General features: G+C 43.2%; 1 protein-coding gene across 1 annotated transcript in view; it reads right to left on the bottom strand.

Moving 5' to 3' along the window:
- The window catches only part of cracr2b (calcium release activated channel regulator 2B), a 33,721-nt gene extending 14,023 nt beyond the window's left edge, over nt 1-19,698 (bottom strand). Inside the window, exons 1-11 of the mRNA XM_084192537.1 lie at nt 19,610-19,698; nt 11,173-11,429; nt 10,698-10,809; nt 10,244-10,373; nt 9,887-10,033; nt 8,254-8,344; nt 5,358-5,453; nt 3,402-3,589; nt 2,764-2,835; nt 2,020-2,074; nt 156-235 (exon numbers count right to left, since the gene is read on the bottom strand). Of these exons, the coding sequence (XP_084048663.1) occupies nt 156-235; nt 2,020-2,074; nt 2,764-2,835; nt 3,402-3,589; nt 5,358-5,453; nt 8,254-8,344; nt 9,887-10,033; nt 10,244-10,373; nt 10,698-10,809; nt 11,173-11,427 (1,226 nt within the window). The 5' untranslated portion in view covers nt 11,428-11,429; nt 19,610-19,698. The remainder of the gene's footprint in view (nt 1-155; nt 236-2,019; nt 2,075-2,763; nt 2,836-3,401; nt 3,590-5,357; nt 5,454-8,253; nt 8,345-9,886; nt 10,034-10,243; nt 10,374-10,697; nt 10,810-11,172; nt 11,430-19,609) is intronic.
- Between the last annotated feature and the right edge of the window lie 6,451 nt (nt 19,699-26,149).

Here is a 26,149-nt window from a genome sequence, read left to right as displayed (position 1 = left end):
TTCCTTAGGTCAATTATACTTATATATTTAGTTACTATAACTTTTCGAACTTTAGTTACTACAACTGTTACTTCGTTTTAGACTTTAATAAATATACTAATGCTGCGGCCTGCATTAACAAACTGTTTAGTGGCTGAATCATGGATGGAACCAACCTTTCGATTGGCTTGTCTTGCAGTATGTAGTTCCCTATTATAGAGCCTTTCTTCTGCAGAGGCTTTCGGACATTAGGAGGCTACACAACAGCAGAGAAACGAGAAAGAAAACCAAATGGATGTAGGTATTGTTTAGTATAGGATCATGTTTATTCAGCACCAAAATGGTGATCAACAACATTTATTTGGTCAGTAAACGTTAAATATCCACACATATCCAAAAATAGTTAACAGGTAAATACACAGATATTACATTTTATGAGTTCTGCAGCGATTTATTATTATTATTGCGCAACAATTACCATCAACTTTATTATAATCTGACAGCGTGATTTAATTTGAAACTTGTCCTTCAACAATACGTATTATGAAGAGGCAAATATGAATGTATTGCTCAGTTTACTAAACTCTAGTTAAATATGAATGTATTGCTCAGTTTACTAAACTCTAGTTAAATATGAATGTATTGTTCAGTTTACTCTAGTTAAATAATCGTCTCGTCAGATCGCATGTTTCAAATTAAATCATACTGCGAGATTACAATGAGGTTTAGGGTCATTTTTGGAACATTGCTTTTGCACTAGGAAAAATATGTGTATGTCACGCCCTGACTCAGGGGACGCTTATATGTTGAGTCAGGGTGTGTATATTCCTTGTTGTGTTTGTTCTATGTTGTAGTATCTAGTATGTCTAGATCTATGTTGGCCGGTGTGGTTCCCAATCAGAGGCAGCTGTCGTTCGTTGTCTCTGATTGGGGACCATACTTAGGCAGCCTATTGGCACTAGTGGGTTGTGGGATCTTGTTCCGTGTGAGGTATGTTGTTGTGTACCGTGGACTTCACGGTTCGTTTAGTTTGTCGCTTGTTAATTCGTTCCAAATAAACATGTATGCATATCACGCTGCGCCTTGGTCTGACACGTCTGTAAACGAACATGACAGTGAGGTTTAGGGTCAATTTTTGGAACATTGCTTTTGCACTAGGAAAACTAGGAAAATATGTGTAGTTGTTTATTCTCCAACCTTATACTGTATGCTGGATTTCTAGAACTTCCTGTGTTCTCAATACTTTGTTCCGTTTATTAAATAAAACCATATGATCAAGAAAGATGAAAGTGCTACATGTGGATCTAGAGACCATTAAAGATACAGTATTATGTATGTATATTCACACCTTCAAAATAACATTGTTCAAAACACTCAGCAAACTATTTTTTTTTTTTTTACAATATAATGCTGTATACTTCAGAAACACCGGTTCCCTTGCGTTGAGATAGGACAGCGGAATTGAGGTACCAGCGGAATTGTTCTGTTCCTTCGCCACATCTACACACAACCACACCGACACGCAACCACACCGACACACAACCACACCGACACACAACCACACCGACACACAACCACACCGACACACAACCACACCGACACACAACAGCAACATTCTTTATGGTACAGTATGATTAGGCCCAGGAGTTTTTCCTTACAATGTAACGTGATCTGACCAGGGAAGACCTCCAGGCCTTGTTTTGCTCAGAGCCACTCTCAAAAGAGCCCCAACAAACAGTGACACGGAAATGTCATCACAGCTCCAGATATTACCCACAACTAGAGCTGCCTCCTTTAAACCATAGGATTGAAATTATTGGTACAATAATTGGTACTACTTTAGCTACGAAGGCTTTGAGAAAGCCACCCCAGCATGGTTTAGTAGGAGTAGTAGGGGTGTGTCCAGGGAGAATTAGCATAGTTTAGTATGGGTAGTAGGGGTGTGTCCAGGGTGTGGAGCCCCGTACAGAGACAGTGGGAGTGGGGGACAGACTGATGGAGGAGGAGAGAGGGTCGGTGACTCAGGTGACCAACACTGACCCTCTTCTGGGACTGATGGGTGTCTTTCTCATCTCTCAGACGTTTGTTCATATCCCTGAGAGGATAAACAAATCAGAAACAAAGAACTTTAAACATATAGTAAGACAGACCACAGGCAGGCAGACAGACCACAGGCAGGCAGACAGACAGCCAGGCAGACAGACAGACCACAGCCAGGCAGACAGACCACAGGCAGACAGACAGACCACAGGCAGGCAGACAGACAGCCAGGCAGACAGAGCACAGGCAGGCAGACAGACAGACAGACAGACAGACAGACAGGCAGGCAGGCAGACCACAGCCAGGCAGACAGACCACAGGCAGGCAGACAGACCACAGGCAGGCAGACAGACAGCCAGGCAGATAGACAGACCACAGCCAGGCAGACAGACCACAGGCAGACAGACAGACCACAGGCAGACAGACAGACCACAGGCAGGCAGACAGACCACAGGCAGGCAGACAGACAGACAGACAGACAGACAGGCAGACCACAGCCAGGCAGACAGACCACAGGCAGGCAGACAGACCACAGGCAGGCAGACAGACAGATACAGACAGGCAGGCAGACTACAGGCAGACAGACAGGCAGACAGGCAGACAGACCACAGGCAGACAGGCAGACAGACCACAGGCAGGCAGACAGACAGACAGACAGACAGACCACAGGCAGCACACAGACTACAGGCAGACAGACAGACAGACAGACCACAGGCAGACCGACAGACAGACCGACAGACAGACCTCAGTAACTCCAGCTGTCTCTGCAGACTGTATTTTTCTTTCTGCATGTTCTTGGAGACCTTGAGCACAGTCCTAGAGGGAGACACAGGTATCCTATGACAACCTCAATGCAAAGGTTGTGGGTTCAATTCCCGCAACGATTACGTACACATACTAAAAATGTAATTTCAAGCATACAGTGTCAACAACACAAATATTACATTTTTCAGAGAATATGGCAAAGCATGTAAGAGTTAGCATCCCCTCCCCTCTGCAAACTATACATCTCTCTGCTCTTTCTGTCTCTCTCCTGGTCTGTCTGTCTGTCTGTCTCTCTCCTGGTCTGTCTGTCTGTCTCTCTCCTGGTCTGTCTGTCTGTCTCTCTGTCTGTCTCACACTCTCTGCTCCCTCCCTCTCTCTCCTTCCTCCGTCTCTCCTACCTCTCTCTGCTCCCTCCCTCTCCCTCCGTCTCTCCTACCTCTCTCTGCTCCCTCCGTCTCTCCTACCTCTCTCTGCTCCCTCCGTCTCTCCTACCTCTCTCTGCTCCCTCCGTCTCTCCTAACTCTCTCTTCTCCCTCCCTCTCTCTCTCCTAACTCTCTCTGCTCCCTCCCTCTCCTCCCCTACCTCTCTCTCCTACCTCCCTCTCCGTCTCCCCTACCTCTCTCTGCTCCTCTCCTCCTGGGCAGTGTTTGACTGTAGGAAGTCTAACTGTTCCATTGCTTTCTGTAGCTCCTCTCTACTGGTCTCCAGCTGCTCCTGGAGCTGTGTGTTCAGGCTGTGGAGCCGCTGGTTCTGGACCCTGATGTCTGTCTGCTCACAACCCAGCGCCTGGATACGAGCCTCCAGCTGGGGGGGGGGGGGGGGGAAGAGAGAGAGAGAGAGAGAGAGAGAGAGAGAGAGAGAGAGAGAGAGAGAGAGAGAGAGAGAGAGAGAGAGAGAGAGAGAGAGAGAGAGAGAGAGAGAGAGAGAGAGAGAGAGAGAGAGAGAGAGAGAGAGAGAGAGAGAGAGAGAGAGAGAGAGAGAGAGAGAGAGAGAGAGAGAGAGAGAGAGAGTTGGCTGGCTCAAAGTAGAGGAGAGATTGACTGCATCACTACTGGTCTTTATGAGAGGTGTTGACGTGTTGAAAGCGCCGAACTGTCTGTTCAAACAGCTAACACACAGCTCAGACACCCACACATACCCCCACAAGACATGCCACCAGGGGTCTCTTCACAGTCTCCAAGTCCAGAACAGATTTCGGGAAACACGCAGTTCTACATAGAGCCATGACTCCATGGAACTCTCTTCCACATCAGGTTTCTCAAGCGAGCAGTAAAATCAGATTTAAAAAACAACACCTCACGGCACAACGCAGACTGTGAAGAGACGCACACACACACACTAACACACACACACACACACTAACACATGCACTCTACACAAACACAGTAATGTTGTGGTATTGTGGATTTTATATTGTAAATCTGTAATATTAGAGTAATAATGTATTGTATGATGTATTGTATGATGTATTGTATGATGTATTGTGTTATTGATGTAGGCTGTTGTTGTGTTTTGTTGTGATGTAACTGTTTTAACCCTGTTTGGACCTCTGTTGCAGCAGCTAATGGGGGATCCTAATTAATACAAAAATATCGCACAATTGGCCCAGCGTCGTCCAGGGTAGGGGAGGGAATGGCCGGCAGGGGATGTAGCTCAGTTGGTAGAGCATGGCGTTTGCAACGCCAGGGTTGTGGGTTCGATAAAATAATGTATGCGCTAACTGTAAGTCGCTCTGGATAAGAGCGTCTGCTAAATGACAAAAAATGTAAATGTAAAAAATATCAACTTTTCTGATCCAGGCGAAATCATGCAACAATATTATTATCATGGATCTATCCAATTAAATATTAATAGAAAAGCTATGACAACAGACTCAAATGGAGCCCTTTCAGCTGTAGAGCTAGGACCTATAGTTGGCTAAGTGAGAAGATGTTAGCCAGCATGCATAGCAACCGTTATTGTTAGGCATAGCAACCAATGTTTTTTGCAGGGATTAAAGTATTTCGTTTTTTTGTCCTCAGATGGAAGGATGAATTAGTATGAATTTACATACTTATCAAAATACCGTGCAGAACACATCACAGGCATCACGAGCATATGCAAATTAAATGAGAGTGAAGCTTTTGTGATTGGACAGTAACCACAGACCGATCATGTCCCTGTCAGTGGGCAAACACACAAAATCAGCAGGGGACCAAACACTCTCTGCATGTTTCTATTTGTATATTGTATGCATGGTAATACATGTATGCATTGTTCTTGACCCTGTTTTACACTGGCTATTTTGGCACCGTGTTTCTGAAAAGTCGGTGCTAACCCTGCTTCGGAGCAGGTCCAGCTAACCCTGGGCTAAGATTGGTGCTAGCCCACTTCATAAATGTGCAAGTGTGAACACTCGCTTAGCCCCGGGTTAAAATCTCCCTGAGCACTCCAGGTGGCAGTACGCACCCTTTCAGTTTGTTTACAAACTCACAGAAGATGAAAATAGACTACTTCAAAATGGAGGTGGCTCAATGACGTCATAATGTGACAGATACAAAGAGTCACCTGTCTAAGTCTACGATGTCTCTACCTCTCTCTGATTGGCCAGGGCGATCTCCAGTTCCTGCTCCCTCGTCTTCAGCTCCTCAGCAATCTTCTGTCTTCTGTCCCACTGTCTGATACTGTCCTTTAACATGAAGTACAGTCATCATCATTATCATCATCATCATCACGATCAGCCATTAGTTAGGGCTGAAATACATTAGTTAATTTTTTTTACCCCAACTGGTAGTTACAGTCTTGGCCCATCGCTGCAACTCCCCTACGGACTCGGCGAAGGTCGAGAGCCGTGCGTCCTCCGAAACACGACCCTGCCAAGCCGCACTGTTTCTTAGCCGCACTGTTTCTTGACACACTGCTCGCTTAACCAGGAAGCCAGCCGCACCAATGTGTCGGAGGAAACACCGTCCAGCTGGCGACCGAAGTCAGCGTGCAGGCGCCCGGCCCGCCACAAGGAGTCGCTAGAGCATGATGGGACAAGGAAATCCCGGCCGGCCAAACCCTCCCCTAACCCGGACGACGCTGAAACAATTGTTTGCCACCCTATGGGGCTTCTGGTCACGGCCGGCTGTGACACAGCCTGGGATCGAACCCGGGGCTGTAATGACGCCTCAAGCACTGCGATGCAGTGCCTTAGACCGCTGTGCCACTCGGGAGGCCCCAGGGCTGAAATACATCACACCGTTTTTTTCTGAGTCTACGGGCTGTACCCATTGGGCTGTACCCATTGGAGAACCTCTCACATTTAACGATTCAGTCAAGCCAAATCGTAGTGAACTAGTCATCGTAAAGTACATACACCTCGGCGGCAGTACGATTGGAGAATGGGGACAGAATTGGGCTATATTTGCTGGGCAGGTTTGCGCATGTGTAGTAAGAAAATCATATAATGGCAACCGAGGAAGATGCTGCATTCCTTTATGTGCGTTGTTATCAGCCGTGTAGTGCAGCCACGGTACGCCGAGGAGCAAGTAGTGCAGCCACGGTACGCCGAGGAGCAAGTAGTGCAGCCACGGTACGCCGAGGAGCAAGTAGTGCAGCCACGGTACGCCGAGGAGCAAGTAGTGCAGCCACGGTACGCCGAGGAGCAAGTAGTGCAGCCACGGTACGCCGAGGAGCAAGTAGTGCAGCCACGGTACGCCGAGGAGCAACACTCCGCCACTTCTCAGAGCGATGCTTGCTTAATCAAGTTTAGATGAAAGTTGAATCAATATGGTCTCGTAAGATCGCTTTAATGATTCATTAGTATTCCACATAACGAACTGAATATGATTGCATAGTAACGTTAGGCTCTAGTGTTGAACCAACAGGCTACTTAGGACATTTTATTATGATGTTGAAAAAAAAAAAACTATGTTCATGTGGCCAGACCTCAACAGCTCACTAGGCTTAGTTAGGGCGGCAGGTAGCTTAGTGGGTAAGAGCGTTGTGCCAGTAACCGAAAGGTCGCTGGTTCTAATCCCCGAGCCGACTAGGTGAAAAATCTGTCGATGTGCCCTTGAGCAAGTCACTTAACCCTAATTGCTCCTGTAAGTCGCTCTGGATAAGAGCGTCTGCTAAATGACTAAAAATGTAAATGTAATGCTTTGATTGAAACAAAATGGAAGTGTAGCTTCTTATCTCTGTTCTAATACTTCGCTTAAACCTTAGTTACTTAGCCTACATCTTTCAATAAGATTGAAATGCATATTCCCATGTGACTGATTGGGATCAAATGGTTGGCATGCTGATGCAGCATGGACGTTTCACCCGTAAAACGTGAAGAACTGTCATTCACGATTAACAGTGATGATGGCCTATAATTTTTTTATATAAGCCGTTTTAGTATTTAAAAAATAGAACAAATTATTTGAGCCACTATGCGTAGGTATAGGCAATCGTTATATTTGGATGATGCATTGTGGGATATGCATATTCTACAATAGGTTACATGTCGGTACCAACTTTCATCGAAAAATTAGCAAGCAACAATGACAAGAAGCTGCCATGTTGGGAATCAGGTGTCTGGTTTCGGTTCGTTATATATCTTCTTATTGATAGCTTGTCTTGTTTTGAAGTGTTTTGACTGATGTCATGTCTATGATAATACAGCCCGGTCTCATAGACTAGATGTAACATAGTAGATGTAAAGCCATGACACTCAAATTAGTATGATATGTTACGTTTGGTATGGATACATAAGACAGAAGGTTACTTAAGGCAAAAACGAAAGGAGGGGGGTTGGTCGGGGTGGACGTGTGGGCGTATAACGTGAACGTCAAGCAACCCAAAGGTTGCGTGTTTCGAATCTCATCGCAGACTATTTTAGCTAATTAGCAACTTTGCCAACCCTTCCCCTAACCTTAACCCTAACTTTAACCCCTAACCCCTAGCCTAACATTAGCCATCTAGCTAACATTAGCCATCTAGCTAACATTAGCCAGCTAGCTAACGTTAGCCACAACAAATTGGAATTCGTAAGATATCATAAGTTTAGCAAATTCGTAACATATTGTACGAATTGGCTGATGGACACCCACAAATTAAAACATACCATACGAAGCGTAACATACATATCATAGTAAATGGAGTCTCGGATTTACACACAGAATAATATGAAATGCTCTGAGACCAGGTTGACTAATATAGCTACAATTCGCTAGCTAACCAACAACTGTAATGATGTATGAGAGACAACAAGTGCTCATTGTGCAAATGTATTTATATTTTCAACAGTTTACATGTTGTCAACAGTCTAAGCCAGCCCCGACTGTGTTGCCCCATAGTTGCGCATACGTCGGTTTTGTTGCTAAACAACCACCCTGTCCATAGCCCAGCAGACCATTCACATTTTACATTTTAGTCATTTAGCAGACGCTCTGATCCAGAGCGACTTAAAGTAGTGACTGAATACATTTTCATACTTTATTTTCAGAACAGATAGCTACCTGAGCCAGTCGTTTCTCTCTCTCCTCTCTGATCTGACTCTCCATCTCCTCATATATGGACCGAACCACCCTGTCATGGTCACTCTCCCGTCTGAAACAACAACACATTAGATAGTAACCCTAACCCTGTCATGGTCACTCTCCCATCTGAAACAACAACACATTAGATAGTAACCCTAACCCTGTCATGGTCACTCTCCCATCTGAAACACAACAACACATTAGATAGTAACCCTAACCCTGTCATGGTCACTCTCTCATCTGAAACAACAACACATTAGATAGTAACCCTAACCCTGTCATGGTCACTCTCTCGTCTGAAACAACAACACATTAGATAGTAACCCTAACCCTGTCATGGTCACTCTCCCATCTGAAACAACAACACATTAGATAGTAACCCTAACCCTGTCATGGTCACTCTCCCATCTGAAACACAACAACACATTAGATAGTAACCCTAACCCTGTCATGGTCACTCTCCCATCTGAAACAACAACACATTAGATAGTAACCCTAACCCTGTCATGGTCACTCTCCCATCTGAAACAACAACACATTAGATAGTAACCCTAACCCTGTCATGGTCACTCTCCCATCTGAAACACAACAACACATAAGATAGTAACCCTAACCCTGTCATGGTCACTCTCCCATCTGAAACAACAACACATTAGATAGTAACCCTAACCCTGTCATGGTCACTCTCCCATCTGAAACACAACAACACATAAGATAGTAACCCTAACCCTGTCATGGTCACTCTCTCATCTGAAACAACAACAACACCTTAGATAGTAACCCTAACCCTGTCATGGTCACTCTCCCATCTGAAACACAACAACACATTAGATAGTAACCCTAACCCTGTCATGGTCACTCTCCCATCTGAAACAACAACACATTAGATAGTAACCCTAACCCTGTCATGGTCACTCTCCCATCTGAAACAACAACACATTAGATAGTAACCCTAACCCTGTCATGGTCACTCTACCATCTGAAACACAACAACACATAAGATAGTAACCCTAACCCTGTCATGGTCACTCTCCCATCTGAAACAACAATACATTAGATAGTAACCCTAACCCTGTCATGGTCACTCTCCTATCTGAAACACAACAACACATTAGATAGTAACCCTAACCCTGTCATGGTCACTCTCCCATCTGAAACACAACAACACATTAGATAGTAACCCTAACCCTGTCATGGTCACTCTCCCATCTGAAACACAACAACACATTAGATAGTAACCCTAACCCTGTCATGGTCACTCTCCCATCTGAAACACAACAACACATTAGATAGTAACCCTAACCCTGTCATGGTCACTCTCCCATCTGAAACACAACAACACATTAGATAGTAACCCTAACCCTGTCATGGTCACTCTCCTATCTGAAACACTACAACAAATTAGATAGTAAACCTAACCCTGTCATGGTCACTCTCCCATCTGAAACACAACAACATATTAGATAGTAACCCTAACCCTGTCATATCTGCAACACAACAATACATTAGATTAAGTAGGTAAGTATGTTAATAAGTAAGTTGATGTTTTTCTGCTCCACCAGTCATATGAATGAACGGACAGTAAACGTCGATACGGGGAGAGAATTGAGACCTGCGTAGGGCCTGTTCCAGACTCTCTCTCTCCCTCAGTGAGTCTTGGAGATGAGACACAGCGTGGACAAGGACATCCTCCAGGATAGAGAGCAGCTCTGGTCTGTCTCTCTGGAGGTCACACCACAGGGTACCCAGCTCCCACTGACTGACATAAAGACACATGATACAACAGGTTACACACACACACACACACACACACAGTTATGTCTGACTGAGACACACACACACACAGCACAACACAACTCTGTTACAGGAAGCTAGAATACAAATACTTGTTATTATGAATATAAACGTTGGCCGAACTCTCTCTAGAAACGCGTTCCATCATGTTTTCCAGAGTGGTGTAGCCACTCACTCTTTGAAGAGTTTGTCAGCTCCCAGCTCCGTCAGTATCTGAGTGAATCTGAGTTCTCCTGGATCCACCTTCTCCTCCGTCTCCATCTGCCTCTTCTCTGTGTTCTCCTCCACCCCCATCAACTCCCCTGCTATCACACAGTCGGACAGAGAGACAGAGAAATGTGTCAATATAAGTCATTGGTCAAATGTCTTGGCTACTACATACTAAAACTACATACTGTGTACTAATCCTACTACATACTGTGTACTAATCCTACTACATACTATTTAGAATGCAGTAATCTATCACACAGTCAGACAGAGAGACAGGGAAATGTCATTACAAAGTTAATAAAGATACACGTCAGTGATCTCCAACCTTGGACCTTAAGTAACTTATCAAGAGATGAATTCATTAACATTTTGTTCAAACAAATGTCCAGCATGTCATGAAATGAGTGAGCGGTACACACCAAGGCCCATGTTAAACTCGACAGGAGTTAGGAAGCCGTTTCTGTCTCTGTCCAGACTCTCAAAAACTGACTCCAGCTGTTCTGGGGACAGAGGTAACTCACCCTGCAGTCTCTGAGAGAGGAGAAGAGGGGAGGAGGGAGAGGAGGAGGAGAGGAGGGGAGGAGGAGGAGAGAGGGAGAGGGAGAGGAGGAGGAGAGGAGGAGGGAGAGAAAGGAGGAGGAGGGGGGGGGGGGGAGGGAGAGAGGAGGGGGAGGAGGAGAGAGGGAGAGGGAGAGGAGGAGGAGAGGAGGGGGAGGAGGGAGAGAAAGGAGGAGAGGAGGGGGAGGAAGAGAGAGAAGACAAGAGAGAGAGGAGGGGGAGGAGAGGAAGAGAGAGAGAGAAAAGCTTTTATAAATATGTTAACTTTTTACATACAGTTCAGTGTATCACCTCATTGGGAATTTAGGACAATAAAGCTTTCTGAATCTCACTAACCTGCATATCTCTCTTGGTGATGAAACCTTTTCCTTCTTTATCACAGAGAACAAACAGCTCTTTGGCCTTCCCCATGGTCTCCGGCTGCACCATCCCAGACACCCCTACCCCCCTGCCAGACACCCCTACCCCCCTGCCACCCGGCCTGGGACTGCCATATCCACCTGGGGTTGAGAAGACCCTCTGTCTGGGGCTGCATGGGGTGCCACTTCCCTCACCCATCAACACCTCCCCGTCCTTCAACCAGCTAGACATCACTGTAGAGAGAGGGGAGGGGGAGAGAGATGGATGGAGAGAAAGCGAGACAGAGAGAGAGGAAGGGTGAGAAGGAGACAAGGAGAGAGAGAGATGTTACGCTTCATATGGTGTCTAATCTATTAACAACAGTCTCAACAAGTCAGTCACACAAAAAAGCTCCAATATTAACTTTCTAGTAATTATCCACGGCACCGCTATAGACATAGACTCACTCACTTTACACATACAGCTTGGTAACTGCCTGTACAAGGGACTATGCATAGGGCAGGTAGCCTAGCGGTTAAGAGCGTTGGGCCGGTAAACAAAAGGTCGCTGGTTCGAATCCCAGAGCTGACTAGGTGAAAAATCTGCCGATGTGCTCTTGAGCAAGGCACTTAACCCTAACTGCTCCTGTAAGTCGCTCTGGGTAAGAGCGTCTGCTAAAAATGACTGAAATGTAATATTAACTTTCTAGTAATGATCCACTATAAGCGGTTATATTAACTTTCTAGTAATGATCCACTATAAGCTGCTTAGAAAAAGATGAAACAGAAAATGGATACACAGATCATAACCTACAACCGCAACCACCTTTCACTATTGTCCTTCAAGCTTATCCGTCTGTCGTTGTGTGTTCGTGTCTTCTCCTTTAAGTGTTTACACAGATTCCTGTCATGTCAGGAGCCTGTGGCAGCTCTGTTTACATTAACTGAAGGGTAGCCGACCTAGCCATGCAGAAACTCCCTTGTTAAACATTACAGTACAGACCACATACTAAAGTGTTGGTATCTTGAGCTACAACAACAAGCCATGTCATGGGTCCGTATTCATGAAGCGTCTCACGGTAGCAGTGCTGGTCTAGGATCAAATCAAATCAAATGCTTACTTACAAGCCCTTAACCAACAATGCAGTTTAAAAATAAAAAGTTAAGTAAAAAAATAGACAAGTAAAAAATAATAAATAATTAAAGAGCAGCAGTAAAATCAAATAACAGTAGGGAGGCTATATACAGGAAGTACCGGTACAGAGTCAATGTGCGGGGGGACCGGTTAGTCGAGATAATTGAAGTAATATGTACATGTGGGTAGAGTTAAAGTGACTATGCATAAATAATTAACAGAGTAGCAGCAGCGTAAAAGAGGGGGTGGGGGGGCAGTGCAAATAGTCCGGGTAGCCATGATTAGCTGTTCAGGAGTCTTATGGCTTGGGGGTAGAAGCTGTTGAGAAGCCTTTTGGACCTAGACTTGGCGCTCCGGTACCGCTGACTGAAGTGGATTTAAGAAGTGACATAAATAAGGGATCCTAGCTTTCACCTGGATTCACCTGGTCAGTCTATATCATGAAAATAACAGGTTATTGTCCTGCTGAAAGGTGAAATCGATTTTCTTTTTTTAAATACCCATAACATGATGCAGCCACCACTATGCTTGAACATATGGAGAGTGGTGCTCAGTAATGTGTATATATAGATTCCATATTCTGTTGTGTTACAGCCTGAATTCAATATATATATATATATATATATATATATATATATATATATATATATATATATATATATATATAAATAAATAAATAAAAATTACCCATCTACACACAATACCCCATAATGTCAAAGTGAAAACATGTTCTTAGGAATGTTTGATAATTTATTGAAAATGAAATACAGAAATCTCTCATTTGCATTAGTATTCACACCCGGGAGTCCATACTGTGTTGAAACACCTTTACAGCTATGAGAGATTACAGCTACAGTGGGGGAAAAAAGTATTTAGTCAGCCACCAATTGTGCAAGTTCTCCCACTTAAAAAGATGAGAGAGGCCTGTAATTTTCATCATAGGTACACGTCAACTATGACAGACAAAATGAGAGAAAAAAATCCAGAAAATCACATTGTAGGATTTTTAATGAATTTATTTGCAAATTATGGTGGAAAATAAGTATTTGGTCAATAACAAAAGTTTCTCAATACTTTGTTATATACCCTTTGTTGGCAATGACACAGGTCAAACGTTTTCACACACTGTTGCTGGTATTTTGGCCCATTCCTCCATGCAGATCTCCTCTAGAGCAGTGATGTTTTGGGGCTGTCGCTGGGCAACACAGACTTTCAACTCCCTCCAAAGATTTTCTATGGGGTTGAGATCTGGAGACTGGCTAGGCCACTCCAGGACCTTGAAATGCTTCTTACGAAGCCACTCCTTCGTTGCCCGGGCGGTGTGTTTGGGATCATTGTCATGCTGAAAGACCCAGCCACGTTTCATCTTCAATGCCCTTGCTGATGGAAGGAGGTTTTCACTCAAAATCTCACGATACATGGCCCCATTCATTCTTTCCTTTACATGGATCAGTCGTCCTGGTCCCTTTGCAGAAAAACTGCCCCAAAGCATGATGTTTCCACCCCCATGCTTCACAGTAGGTATGGTGTTCTTTGGATGCAACTCAGCATTCTTTGTCCTACAAACACGACGAGTTGAGTTTTTACCAAAAAGTTCTATTTTGGTTTCATCTGACCATATGACATTCTCCCAATCCTCTTCTGGATCATCCAAATGCACTCTAGCAAACTTGGACATGTACTGGCTTAAGCAGGGGGACACGTCTGGCACTGCAGGATTTGAGTCCCTGGCGGCGTAGTGTGTTACTGATGGTAGGCTTTGTTACTTTGGTCCCAGCTCTCTGCAGGTCATTCACTAGGTCCCCCTGTGTGGTTCTGGGATTTTTGCTCACCGTTCTTGTGATCATTTTGACCCCACGGGGTGAGATCTTGTGTGGAGCCCCAGATCGAGGGAGATTATCAGTGGTCTTGTATGTCTTCCATTTCCTAATATTTTCTCCCACAGTTGATTTCTTCAAACCAAGCTGCTTACCTATTGCAGATTCAGTCTTCCCAGCCTGGTGCAGGTCTACAATTTTGTTTCTGGTGTCCTTTGACAGCTCTTTGGTCTTGGCCATAGTGGAGTTTGGAGTGTGACTGTTTGAGGTTGTGGACAGGTGTCTTTTATACTGATAAGTTCAAACAGGTGCCATTAATACAGGTAATGAGTGGAGGACAGAGGAGCCTCTTAAATAAGAAGTTACAGGTCTGTGAGAGCCAGAAATTTTGCTTGTTTGTAGGTGACCAAATACTTATTTTCCACCATAATTTGCAAATAAATTCATTAAAAATCCTACAATGTGATTTTCTGGATTTTTTTTTCTCAATTTGTCTGTCATCGTTGACGTGTACCTATGATGAAAATTACAGGCCTCTCATCTTTTTAAGTGGGAGAACTTGCACAATTGGTGGCTGACTAAATACTTTTTTCCCCACTGTATGAGTCTTTCTGGGTAAGTCTCAAAGAGCTTTCCACACCTGGATTGTGCAACGGCTGACTAAATACTTTTTTCCCCACTGTATGAGTCTTTCTGGGTAAGTCTCAAAGAGCTTTCCACACCTGGATTGTGCAACATTTGCACATTATGCTTTTAAAAATTATTCAAGCTCTGCCAAATTGGTTGTTGATCATTGCTAGACAACCATTTTCAGGTCTTGCCATAGATTTTCATGTAGATTTAAATCAAAACTGTAACTCGGCCACTCTTGATAAGCAACTCCAGTGTAGATTTGGCCTTGTGTTTTAGGTTATTGTCCTGCTGAAAGGTGAATTCATCTCCCAGTGTCTGGTGGAAAGCAGACTGAACCAGGTTTTCCTCTAGGATTTTGTCTGTGCTTAGCACCATTACGTTTCTTTTTTATCCTGAAAAACTCCCCAGTCCTTAACGACTACAAGCATACCCATAACATGATGCAGCCACCACTATGCTTGAAAATATGGAGAGTGGTACTCAGTAATGTGTTGTATTGGATTTGCCCCAAACATAACACTTTGTATTCAGGACAGAAAGTGAATTTTTTTGCCACGTTGTTTGCAGTATTACTCTAGTGCCTTGTTGCAAGCATGTTTCGGAATATTTTTTATTCTGTAGAGGCTTCCTTCTTTTCACTATGTCATTTAGGTTAGTATTGTGGAGTAACTACATTGTTGTTGATCCATCCTCAGTTTTCTCCTATCACAGCCATTAAAAACTAACTATTTTAAAGTCACCATTGGCCTCATGGTGAAATCCCTGAGCGGTTTCCTTCCTTTCCGGCAACTGAGTTAGGAAGGATGCATGCATCTTTGTAGTATGTATCTCTGCTAAATGACTAAACATTTTTAAAATAAAAATATTTTTAAAAATGTAGTGACTGGGTGTATTGATACACAATCCAATGTGTAATTAATAACTTCATCATGCTCAACGGGATATTTCATGTCTTTTTTTTTTACCCATCTACCAATAGTTGCCCTTCTTTGCGAGGCATTGTGCTTCCAACTTTGTGGCAACAGTTTGGGGAAGACCCTTTCCTGTTTCAGCATAACAATGCACCTGTGCACAAAGAGAGGTCCATACAGAAATGCTATGTTGAGATCAGTGTGGAAGAACTTGACTGGCCTGCACAAAATCTCAACCCCAATCGAACACCTTTGGGATGAATTGGAACATCGACTGCGAGCATGACGCAACAGGAACCGGGATTCGTTGGACCAGGCAATGTTTTTCCACTCCTCAATTGACCAGAGTTGGTGATGGCGTGTCCACTGGAGATGCTTCTTCTTGTTTTTAGCTGATAGGAGTGGAACCCAGTGTGGTCGTCTGCTGCAATAGCCCGTCCGTGACAAGGACCGACGAGTTGGGCGTTCCAAGATGCCGTTCTGTACACCACTGTTGTACTGTGCAGTTATTTGCATGTTTGTGGCCCGCCTGTTAGCTTGCATGATTCTTGCCATTCTCCTTCGACCTCTAATCAAACGTCAAGTTTTTCGTTTGTCGCACCGTTCTCGGGAAAACCCTAGCCAATGTCGTGCGTGAAAAGCCCACGAGGCCGTTTCTGAGATACTGGACCTGGCTAGCCTGTCATACCAGGGTCAAAGCCGCTTAGGTCACTCGTTTTGCCCATTCTAACATTCATTTGAACAGTAACTGAATGCCTCGATGCCTGTCTGCCTGCTTTATATAGCAAGCCACGGCCACGTGAGTCACTGTCTGTAGGAGCGAACTATTTTTGTAGACGGGTGTACCTAATAAACTGGCCGTTTACTGAGTGTTTATACACGGAATGTACAAAAACATTAAGAACACCTGCTCTTTACTGTGGATATAGATACTTTTGTACCTGTTTCCTCCAGCATCTTCACAAGGTCCTTTGCTGTTGTTCTGGGATTGATTTGCACTTTTTGCACCAAAGTACGTTCATCTCTAGGAGACAGAACACATCTCCTTCCTGAGCGGTATGACGGCTGCGTGGTCCCATGGTGTTTATACTTGTGTACTATTGTTTGTACAGATGAACGTGGTACCTTCAGGCATTTGGAAATTGCTCCCAAGGACGAACCAGACTTGTGGAGGTCTACAATTTTTCTTTTGAGGTCTTGGCTGATTTCTTTTGATTTTCCCATGATGTCAAGCAAAGAGCCACTGAGTTTGAAGGTAGGCCTTGAAATACATCCACAGGTACACCTCCAATTGACTCAAATTATGTAAATTAGCCTATCAGAAGCTTCTAAAGCCATGACATCATTTTCTGGAATTTTCCAAGCTGTTTAAAGGCAAAGTCAACTTAGTGTATGTAAACTTCTGACCCACTAGAATTGTGATACAGTGAATTATAAGTGAAATAATCTGTCTGTAAACAATTGTTGGAAAAATGACTTGTGTCATGCACAAAGTAGATGTCCTAACCGACTTGCCAAAACTATAGTTTGTTAACAAGAAATGTGTGTAGTGGTTGAAAAACGAGTTTTAATGACTCCAACCTAAGTGTATGTAAACCTCCGACTTCAACTGTATGATACAAAACGACTTTGTTGACTCTTCTAATGATGTAACCAGTTTACAATAGCACACCGCCTCTGGCCTTATTGCTTTAGTATCCCAGATGTACATTTTGTAACCCAAACATGATCGTTGACTTTTAATTTCTTAGGCTAAGGCTATCCGTAGAACAACACCCCTAGAACATTACCATTCAAAAGTGTCCTTGTCTCCTACATTGAACCACTAGTGTATGATTTAGTGTGTGTGTTGTGTGTTGTGTGTGTGTGTGTGTGTGTGTGTGTGTACTGTGTAGCCTACATCCTGTAGAAGTGAAGCACCCATCTGTTCCATGTGTTATCAAACAGTAAACAGCCCATGGGACATTGTGATGGCATTTCCAGAGAAACAGATACATTGGTTCACTATCAGGTTACGGCCCAATCACATCTCCGTGGATTTAAACTGAAATGACTGGTATTTGGAAAATTCCCCCTAGCCCATGCCTACACCAATCGAATGCTTTACATTTTGTGGGGAAGTAGTGAAGGAGACACCTGAGGAAGAAGGAGAGGTTACTAGGATGCACCCTCTGTCTGCCACCACACCTGGGTTCAAATACTATTTGAATAATTAAGAAAGAAAAAAACTTTCTGTACTTCATTGAGCTTTCCTGGCTTTCCTGGACCAATAGAATAGTCCCAAAACTGTAAACCCCGCCCATCTGGTACTCCAGGAAGGCTAGAGCCAACGCTGAAGGTATTCGACAGATTTCTAATAGTATCTGAACCCAGGTCTGCCCTCCACTGAGCACCAGGATATAGATAATACTCACCAGGATTGTGTCATGTGATGACAACCCCTGTGTGTGCGTGTGTGCGTGTGCGTGTGTGTGTGCGTGTGTGTGTGTGTGTGCGTGTGTGTGTGTGCGTGTGTGTGTGTGTGTGTGCGTGTGTGTGGCCAACAGGTGGCATGGCCAGGGGAAAAGGGACATGCAAATAAAGCATTTGCAGTGGTTTTGCATTGACATAACCATTACAATTGCCTGCAATTATTATGTGGTAGGATATATATTAGGGGACCTATAGACCTAGGCATCAAAGTTGACTACAGTGATTTATACTTATTCAAATTAAACTATTTATTTTCTAATTCCAATGCCACAACCAAAACTTCCCACTGGAAAAAAATATTGTTTTTTTTAAATTATATTCTATATAGTATCTCACTCAACGTTACCCTACTAGATAAAATCCCCCAAAAAACAGAATCCATCAAAATGCTTTTGAGTTCTTACATTCAGTGTTGTTTACCATTTACCAGACAAACTGGTAGGATCCTGTTGAGGAGAATGTAATATGCTTCTCAACAATGACTACATGTTTAAAGATAATCCCATAATATGCTCCCCATAGTAACACATTATTCTGAGCACATTGAGAGATATTTGATGATACCACATGAAGTATTTGGAAATATATAAAACTACTAAAAACATGAAATATAAACTACTAAAAACATGAAATATATAAACCACTAAAAACATGAAATATATAAACTCCTAAAAACATGAAATATATAAACTCCTAAAAACATGAAATATATAAACTCCTAAAAACATGAAATAAATAAACTCCTAAAAACATGAAATATATAAACCACTAAAAACATGAAATATATAAACCACTAAAAACATGAAATATATAAACCACTAAAAACATTAAATATATAAACTCCTAAAAACATGAAATTTATAAACAACTAAAAACATGAACCAACAACAACTCTGTGCCATGGATAACACCAGCCAAGATCAGAGAAAGATTACCTGCTGTATGGATCGAAGATCTATGAAAATACACATAATATAATAATAATTATAATATAATATATATTATAATAATATAATATGCCATTTAGCAGACAATACATGTATGCTCTACTAACTGTACTAACCATATAAACGTAAATGAACAACTTTACCATATCTAAATGCCCCCTTTAGAATGTAGCTCAGCTCTGTAATGCACGGAGGTGGCTTTGTAAAGGACTTTGTAGTACTTCTTCATAAATAAGAATAAAATACATATTTATAATTCAGTTTATGTTTCTTTAATCCAAAACTGAAGTGTTCCTATTCAAGCCGTGGTTAATGAATAACTACGGAAAGCAGTAGTTAGGGAAACCAGATCCACTGTGTAGCTATGTATTATTAAAAAGCTGAGCAGTAGGCATACGAGTTCATTATCACATAAACTAAAACAACATTTCGATTATGACCCTGCCGGTGCAGAAATAAAGATGTAATGGTCTTAAAATATAATACTCGTAACATACTCGTTCAGAAGCGTCCGACTCACCTCTCCGATACTTGTCCCAGCTGTCAACCACCTGTGTGTTCACCGAGGGACTTTAAACTTTCCCTGCAAGTCACTAGAGGGCGCAGTGGAACTTGTTGGTGTTACCGTAAAGTTTCGTGAAGCAGAGACGAAAGAGGAAGCGAGACATCCCACTCCCTCGTGTTTTCTGTTTCAATGGAAGATAATCAACTAAGCAGACCAGACCCAGATGCTATCGCATTGGTGTCTATGGGAGAGCCACCTATTTAAGTAGACAGGAACTGACGATTTTTTTCAAAATCTTAATTTATCCACTATCTTTGGTGTAGATATCAAACATGAAGTACGCAAAAGGGCTATGGGTCTTTTATCAATTAGATGTACTTCCCTCCTGCGTCCTCCTGCCTCTTTCGCCTCCTTTTGAAAAAGGTCAAATGGGAGAACGTGGATGGTATTGCGCTTGATGAAATGAGACGGCACTTCTCCACTCGTGCGTCATTAGGCAAATGACGATTACAAGGCTGGATTATTGTTGTATCTATAAAACAATAAGTAGCATGTTGTTTCTTAAAGGTGTGCATGGTTTTCTCTTCCGACAATACAACAGCTGATTAAAAAAAGGAGGCTATCAAGGAGGGAGGGGAACCTTATTTCGTTCGCCATCTAAGGAATTTATAGCTCTGTGATTGACACACTCCTCGACCATTTATCGGTTTCCGGGTCACGGAAAGGATACCGATTTTGTAAAAGTGACGTCATAGTCCCGTCTGCTCCACTCGCGCCGATGTAACTACCCCGTAGAGTTGCCTCATGAGTAGTATTTTACTAGCCTGCAAGCGTTTGAAGACCATCTGAAACATTATAAACAGGAAACAAGGACCACATTTGTTGTAAACAAAAAGGATAAAGCGTCTGGACAGAAGGGTGTGTCGTATATGATGAATGGTGGTAATATTGCTGATGAACAAAAAGTCCGTTATGCTGCATCGTGTCAGAAGTTTTTATTCATACCACGAGGTTACAGCATAAATTCACAGACACGCGTTGCCTGGAGAACGCCTCCCAGATTGTTATGGTCGTTCTGTCGTCTCATCGTTTAACTCCTATTTATAAACAATGTAAAGGGAGGGGCTACTCCCTCTTCTGGCCAATCACCAGTCTCCCCTCGGGCGTCACCCTCCAAGCGGCACATTTCAAATAACATCATAAAACATCCCCCCTTTGGCCTGAACAACCAACATTCCATTTCGTCATGAAAAACATTTAACAAAGGCATAATCTTCAGATACGATAGGTGAATTCGAATTTATTCAAGGAGTGATATTAATCTAGGTCCTTAGCAGAGGAGGCTCCTCAGAGGAGGACCATCCTCCTCAGTGATTTTTTAAATAAAAATACTGAAACATTTAAAAAGTCATCCTTTTTAGATTAAAACTATACAAAATATTCACGTCACCAAATAATTAATTAAAATACTGGTTTGCAATAAAGGTCTACAGTAGCCTCAACAGCACTCTGTAGGGTATCGCCATGGTGTAGCCGGAGAACAGCTAGCTTCTGTCCTCCCCTGGGTACATTGACTTCAATACAAAACCTAGGAGGCTCATGGTTCTCACCCCCTTCCATAGACTTACACAGTAATTATGACAACTTCCAGAGGACGTCCTCCAACCTATCAGAGCTCTTGCAGCATGAACTGACATGTTGTCCACCCAATCAAAAGATCAGAGAATGAATCTAGTACTGAAAGCATAAGCTACAGCTAGCTAGCGCTGCAGTGCATAAAATGTGGTGAGTAGTTGACTCAAAGACAGAGAAAGACAATCGTTGAACAGTTTTTAACAAATGATTTTCTTCAAAAATGAAGGAGGAGCAAGAGAGAGAGCTAGCTATATTTCGTCCTTTTTTTTCTCTTTCACTTACTTAGCTAGCAAACGCAGCTAGCTAGTTTAGCCTACTCAAACACCAGGCTCAAACAGAGGGATGCTATGTAAGCTAGCTGGCTATGACTATCCAACACTGGAACTCTTCCAAGTCAAGATAAGCTTTTGGTTTTACAAATGTATTGCCACCGGGGCCCGCCGGTGTAACTGCTAAACTGATTACAACACTGTACAGCATAATTATAGCGTGTTTACTAATGCGTTAGTTATATTAGCTATGTTGACTATGACGTTACTTTAGCTAATATGGTGAGCTAGTTGCGGTTATGATATGAAGGTTTGGCTTGGAAAGGTTTTTTCGCCTGGTCATACACAGCTTATATGTTGTGCATTGAAGTCCACAAGTGAAGGGAAAAGGTGAGAGGAGGAGAGCGCATAGATTAGAGAAGGAATACAACGAGCTGTTTGTATGTGGCTATGAAAGTCAACTGTTTGCGTGTGATCAGTGGTGTATTCATTCCACCGATTCGGTTGAAAAACTTTTCTTAAATGGTAGCAAATGGAACGAAATGTGGGATAAACATACCTGAATTTGTCCAATAGAAACTCTCGTTTGCAACTGTTTAATGATTTCACCCTAGATCAGCTAGATGCAGGCAAGAGTGTGCAAAGCGGTGATGAATGTTTCACTGTCTGTCCCCTCAAATCTTTCTCTCGATCTGTGTGCACCTACGTTGAATTCATAGGCTAGGTGTAGCAACCTCGTGATGGGTATAGGGAAAATTTGAGTATCACGTGGTAGCCTAAACCAACCTATCGATGTTAAGCTGGGTGAATGGAATATGAATGACAGTCATCCTTTATGCTGTAATAGAAATAAGGCCATGCTCATTAAAACATTTTTTATTTGTCCTCCCTCATCTTAAACGGCACCGACCGCCACTGGTCGTTCGTAAGCCAGCTAGCAAGCTAGCTAACTTAATTGACTAACGTAAGATAGCTAGCTAAGTATATCCATCAAGCTAGCTATAGAGATGAACTGCTATTCTAACTTGTGTCATTTGTTTAACTTCTCAGGTCTCGCATCCTGAAAAAAACTTGTGTTGGGAACTCAAATATGTTCCCTATGATGGAACCCCCTTCCTGGTTGTCGGTAGGAGAACCTACAGTATGCCTGCCACTAGGGCAAGGATAAACATGCGAGTGACAAGAAGAGGGAAACACAAATGGTAAGTTAGCTAATGTTTACAACGATGCACAATAAAGGTATTTGTATTTATTAAGGATCCCCATTAGCTGCTGCCAAGGCAGCAGCTACTCTTCCTGGGGTCCAGCAACATTAAGGAAGTGATATACAATTTAAAATATTACATGACATTACATTTCATAACACTTTACCCAATACATTTAGTGTGTTCCCTCAGGCCACTACTCTGCTATCACATATTTACAATACAACATCCATGTGTACGTGTGTGTAGAGTGCGTGTCTTATCATGTGTATGTGAGTCTGTGCCTGTGTGTGTCTCTTCACAGTCCCCGCTGTTCCACAAGGTGGATTTCTATCTGGTTTTAAAAATCTGATTCTACTGCTTGCATCAGTTACCTGATGTGGAATAGAGTTCCATGTAGTCATGGCTCTATGGAGTACTGTGCGCCTCCCATAGTCCGTTCTGGACTTGGGGACTGTGAAGAGACCTCTGGTGGTTCTTGTGGAGTATGCATGGGTGTCCGAGCTGTGTGCCAGTAGCCACTGAACCATAGTGTAGGACCTGCCTTGTTGATAGTGTTGTTAAAAAGGCAGAGTAATGCTTTGTTATGGACAGACTTCACCCCATCTTAGCAACTGTTGTAGCTAAGGTGATTATGATTGACTGATTTTGGGAGGAGGGGATGTCTAACAGGAAGGGAGAAATGAGAGAAGGTGAGAGGTTGATAAGGGTATGTGTTAGAAAGGGACAACAGAAGACAACCACGAGATGCAGGACTCCTTGTTCCCCCAATATCTAAGAAAACAGATGGATACAGGGCTTTCTACTACAGAGCTCCTCTTTGATGTGACAGAATCATACTTGGTTTCAGTCTTGTAAGTTTAAGTAAGTGTGACAGAATCATACTTGGTTTCAGTCTTGTAAGTTAAGTAAGTAACCTTATGTAGCCAAGCCTTGGGAAAAATCATTGTCTGAATATGAACGACCCAAATGGGCATCAGCCTATCTCCTGTTTCTGTCACATAAGGCAGCTTGATGTACAAGTAGCCTATACCCCCTGGACAGGACGCTAGTTCCCTAATTCCTTAATGCTGAGAGCCAAGCAGAGAGGCATCAGGTCCCAAGGTAATGGACTGATGAACCATCCTTGCTGTCTCTGCTTGGTCGGCTCCCCACTATCAAATGGGATTCCATACCACTGACTCTATTACGGGGGCTGAGTCCCTGGCTTGTTGCACTCAGGGGTGGCGTTGGACAGGGGACCACATTGTCTCTCGATCCCCCAGTCCCAGTCTCCAGTGTTTATCTGATGTACCTAAGCATGCTCCCACTAACCCCCCTTCTTTTGTCCTGTTCTACTTCTGATAACTCCCGGACGTGCCTGGCCCAAGACTACCTGGACGTGCTGCTGATCCTGGACGGCGGCTGAGGACCCCTGGCCGTGCCTACCCCTAGCCCCTCCTCGCACCCCGCAATACTGTATGTTCCATCTCACCCTCTTCCTCTCCTGTCTTAAGCCTAGTCCTGGACAAATAAACTATTTTATAAGACCGGGAAACCAGCCCATACTGTAGACAATGAGATTATTCCAGAATACTATCAAAGTAAAATATTGTTTTCGATGATTATCCAGGGTACAATTAACATTGCCATTCTACAATATGGCCTCTGACAAAGAAAACTCTTTCTCAAAATCCTATTGTATTTGTGGTGTGGTTTCTCTCACAGAACAGGAGGCTGAGGAGAAAAGCATTAGAACCCAGATGCTGTCTCCCGAGTGGCGCAGTGGTCTAAGGCACTGCATCGCAGTGCTAGCTGTGTCACTAGAGATCCTGGTTCAAATCCAGGCTCTGTCGTAGCCGGCCGCGACCGGGAGACCCATGGGGTGGCGCACAGTTGTCCAGGGTAGGGGAGGGAATGGCCGGCAGGGATGTAGCTCAGTTGGTAGAGCATGGCGTTTGCAACGCCAGAGTTGTGGGTTCGATTCCCACGGGGGGTATAAAAAATAATTATGTAAGTCGCTCTGGATAAGAGCGTCTGCTAAATGACTAAAATGTAAATGTAATGCTGGGAACAAGATAGGGCGGCAGGTAGCTTAGTGGTTAAGAGCATTGTGCCAGTAACCGAAAGGTCGCTGGTTCTAATCCCTGAGCCGACTAGGTGAAAAATCTGTCGATGTGCCCTTGAGCACCTAATTGCTCCTGTAAGTCACTTTGGATAAGAAAGTCTGCTAAATGATAAAAAAGGAACATCAGTGGGAGTTAACAATACAACATCCGTGTGTGTAGAGTGCGTGTCTTATCGTGAGTATACACATAGTATATACAAAACACCACACTAAAAACATATCTAGGACTACACACTAACCAATTGGTAGTGGGTTCGATCCCCGGGACCACCCATACGTAAAAATGTATGGGCACATGACTTTGGATAAAAGCGTCTGCTAAATGGCATATTATTATTACAAACGGGTTAGGGTTGCATCAGCCATTATCATACTTACGCCTATCCAAACATCTCCACAAGTGCATAGGGGGTAGGTCTAACATCCATCCACAGACACTATTTTTTACGCTTCAGGAGAAGAGAAAGGAGAGAAAATGAATGGGAGTGGAAAGGAAGGGAGGAGAGGAGCGTTGAGGTGACACACGGGAGGGGATAGGGGTGGAGAGGACTCTTTCACAGTTCCACTTTGTTGTTGTTGGGTGTTTTTAAAGGAAAATATAATAAAAATGACTGTACTTTTTTTTTTTTTTTTTTTTTTATATATATATCTTTCATGCCATATTCCCATGGCTAACGTTATAGTTATTGTTATTCCATAACTTCAGTTCCATTGCTATAGTTTCTGTAGTCTGGTGGCCAGTTAGTATATGAAAAGAAAGAAGAACAAAAATATTATATTCGTCCCATCACGGACTGGTAGAGCTGGGACACCAGGTGGGTGCAATAATGGTCAAGTAGAACAGAAAAACAACAGTACTCGGAACCAGTCTGCTGTAGAACTCGACGCTGTGTCAGACGCGAACTCTCTTAGTAGTGAACCGGACTATGACGTAACTTTTACCTTCTAGCCATGGCTTGATTCGGAGAGGATGGAGGACGGTCCCCCCCCCCTTTAAAACCTATGGGTAAAATGAATGCCGAAAATAAGGTCTGTGGTAAACACAGGTTTAGGAGATTTTATACGTTTTGTTCTATGAGTTTATCTTCATCAGCTAACGTCAGTTTGTGCATTTTAAAGAATGTATGTATAAAAAAAAATCCCACAAAGGCTTCATAATTCATTAAGGTCATGTTAACTGACTGCTATTATCTCATAGAACAAAACGTATAAGATCTCCTAAACCTGTGTTAACCTCAGACCTTATTTTTGGCGTTTATTCCAAAACCCTATCCTTTCCCCATTCATTTTTACCATAGGAATGGCTGAACGAACCAGAGGTCATTTATTTCCGGGTTTT

Source organism: Coregonus lavaretus (genome assembly GCF_964263955.1).
Source record: "Coregonus lavaretus genome assembly, contig: HAP1_SCAFFOLD_2884, whole genome shotgun sequence".
NCBI lineage: Eukaryota > Metazoa > Chordata > Actinopteri > Salmoniformes > Salmonidae > Coregonus > Coregonus lavaretus.
Note: the sequence above shows the minus strand (reverse complement) of the source record. Positions and strands in the feature narration are given on the sequence as shown.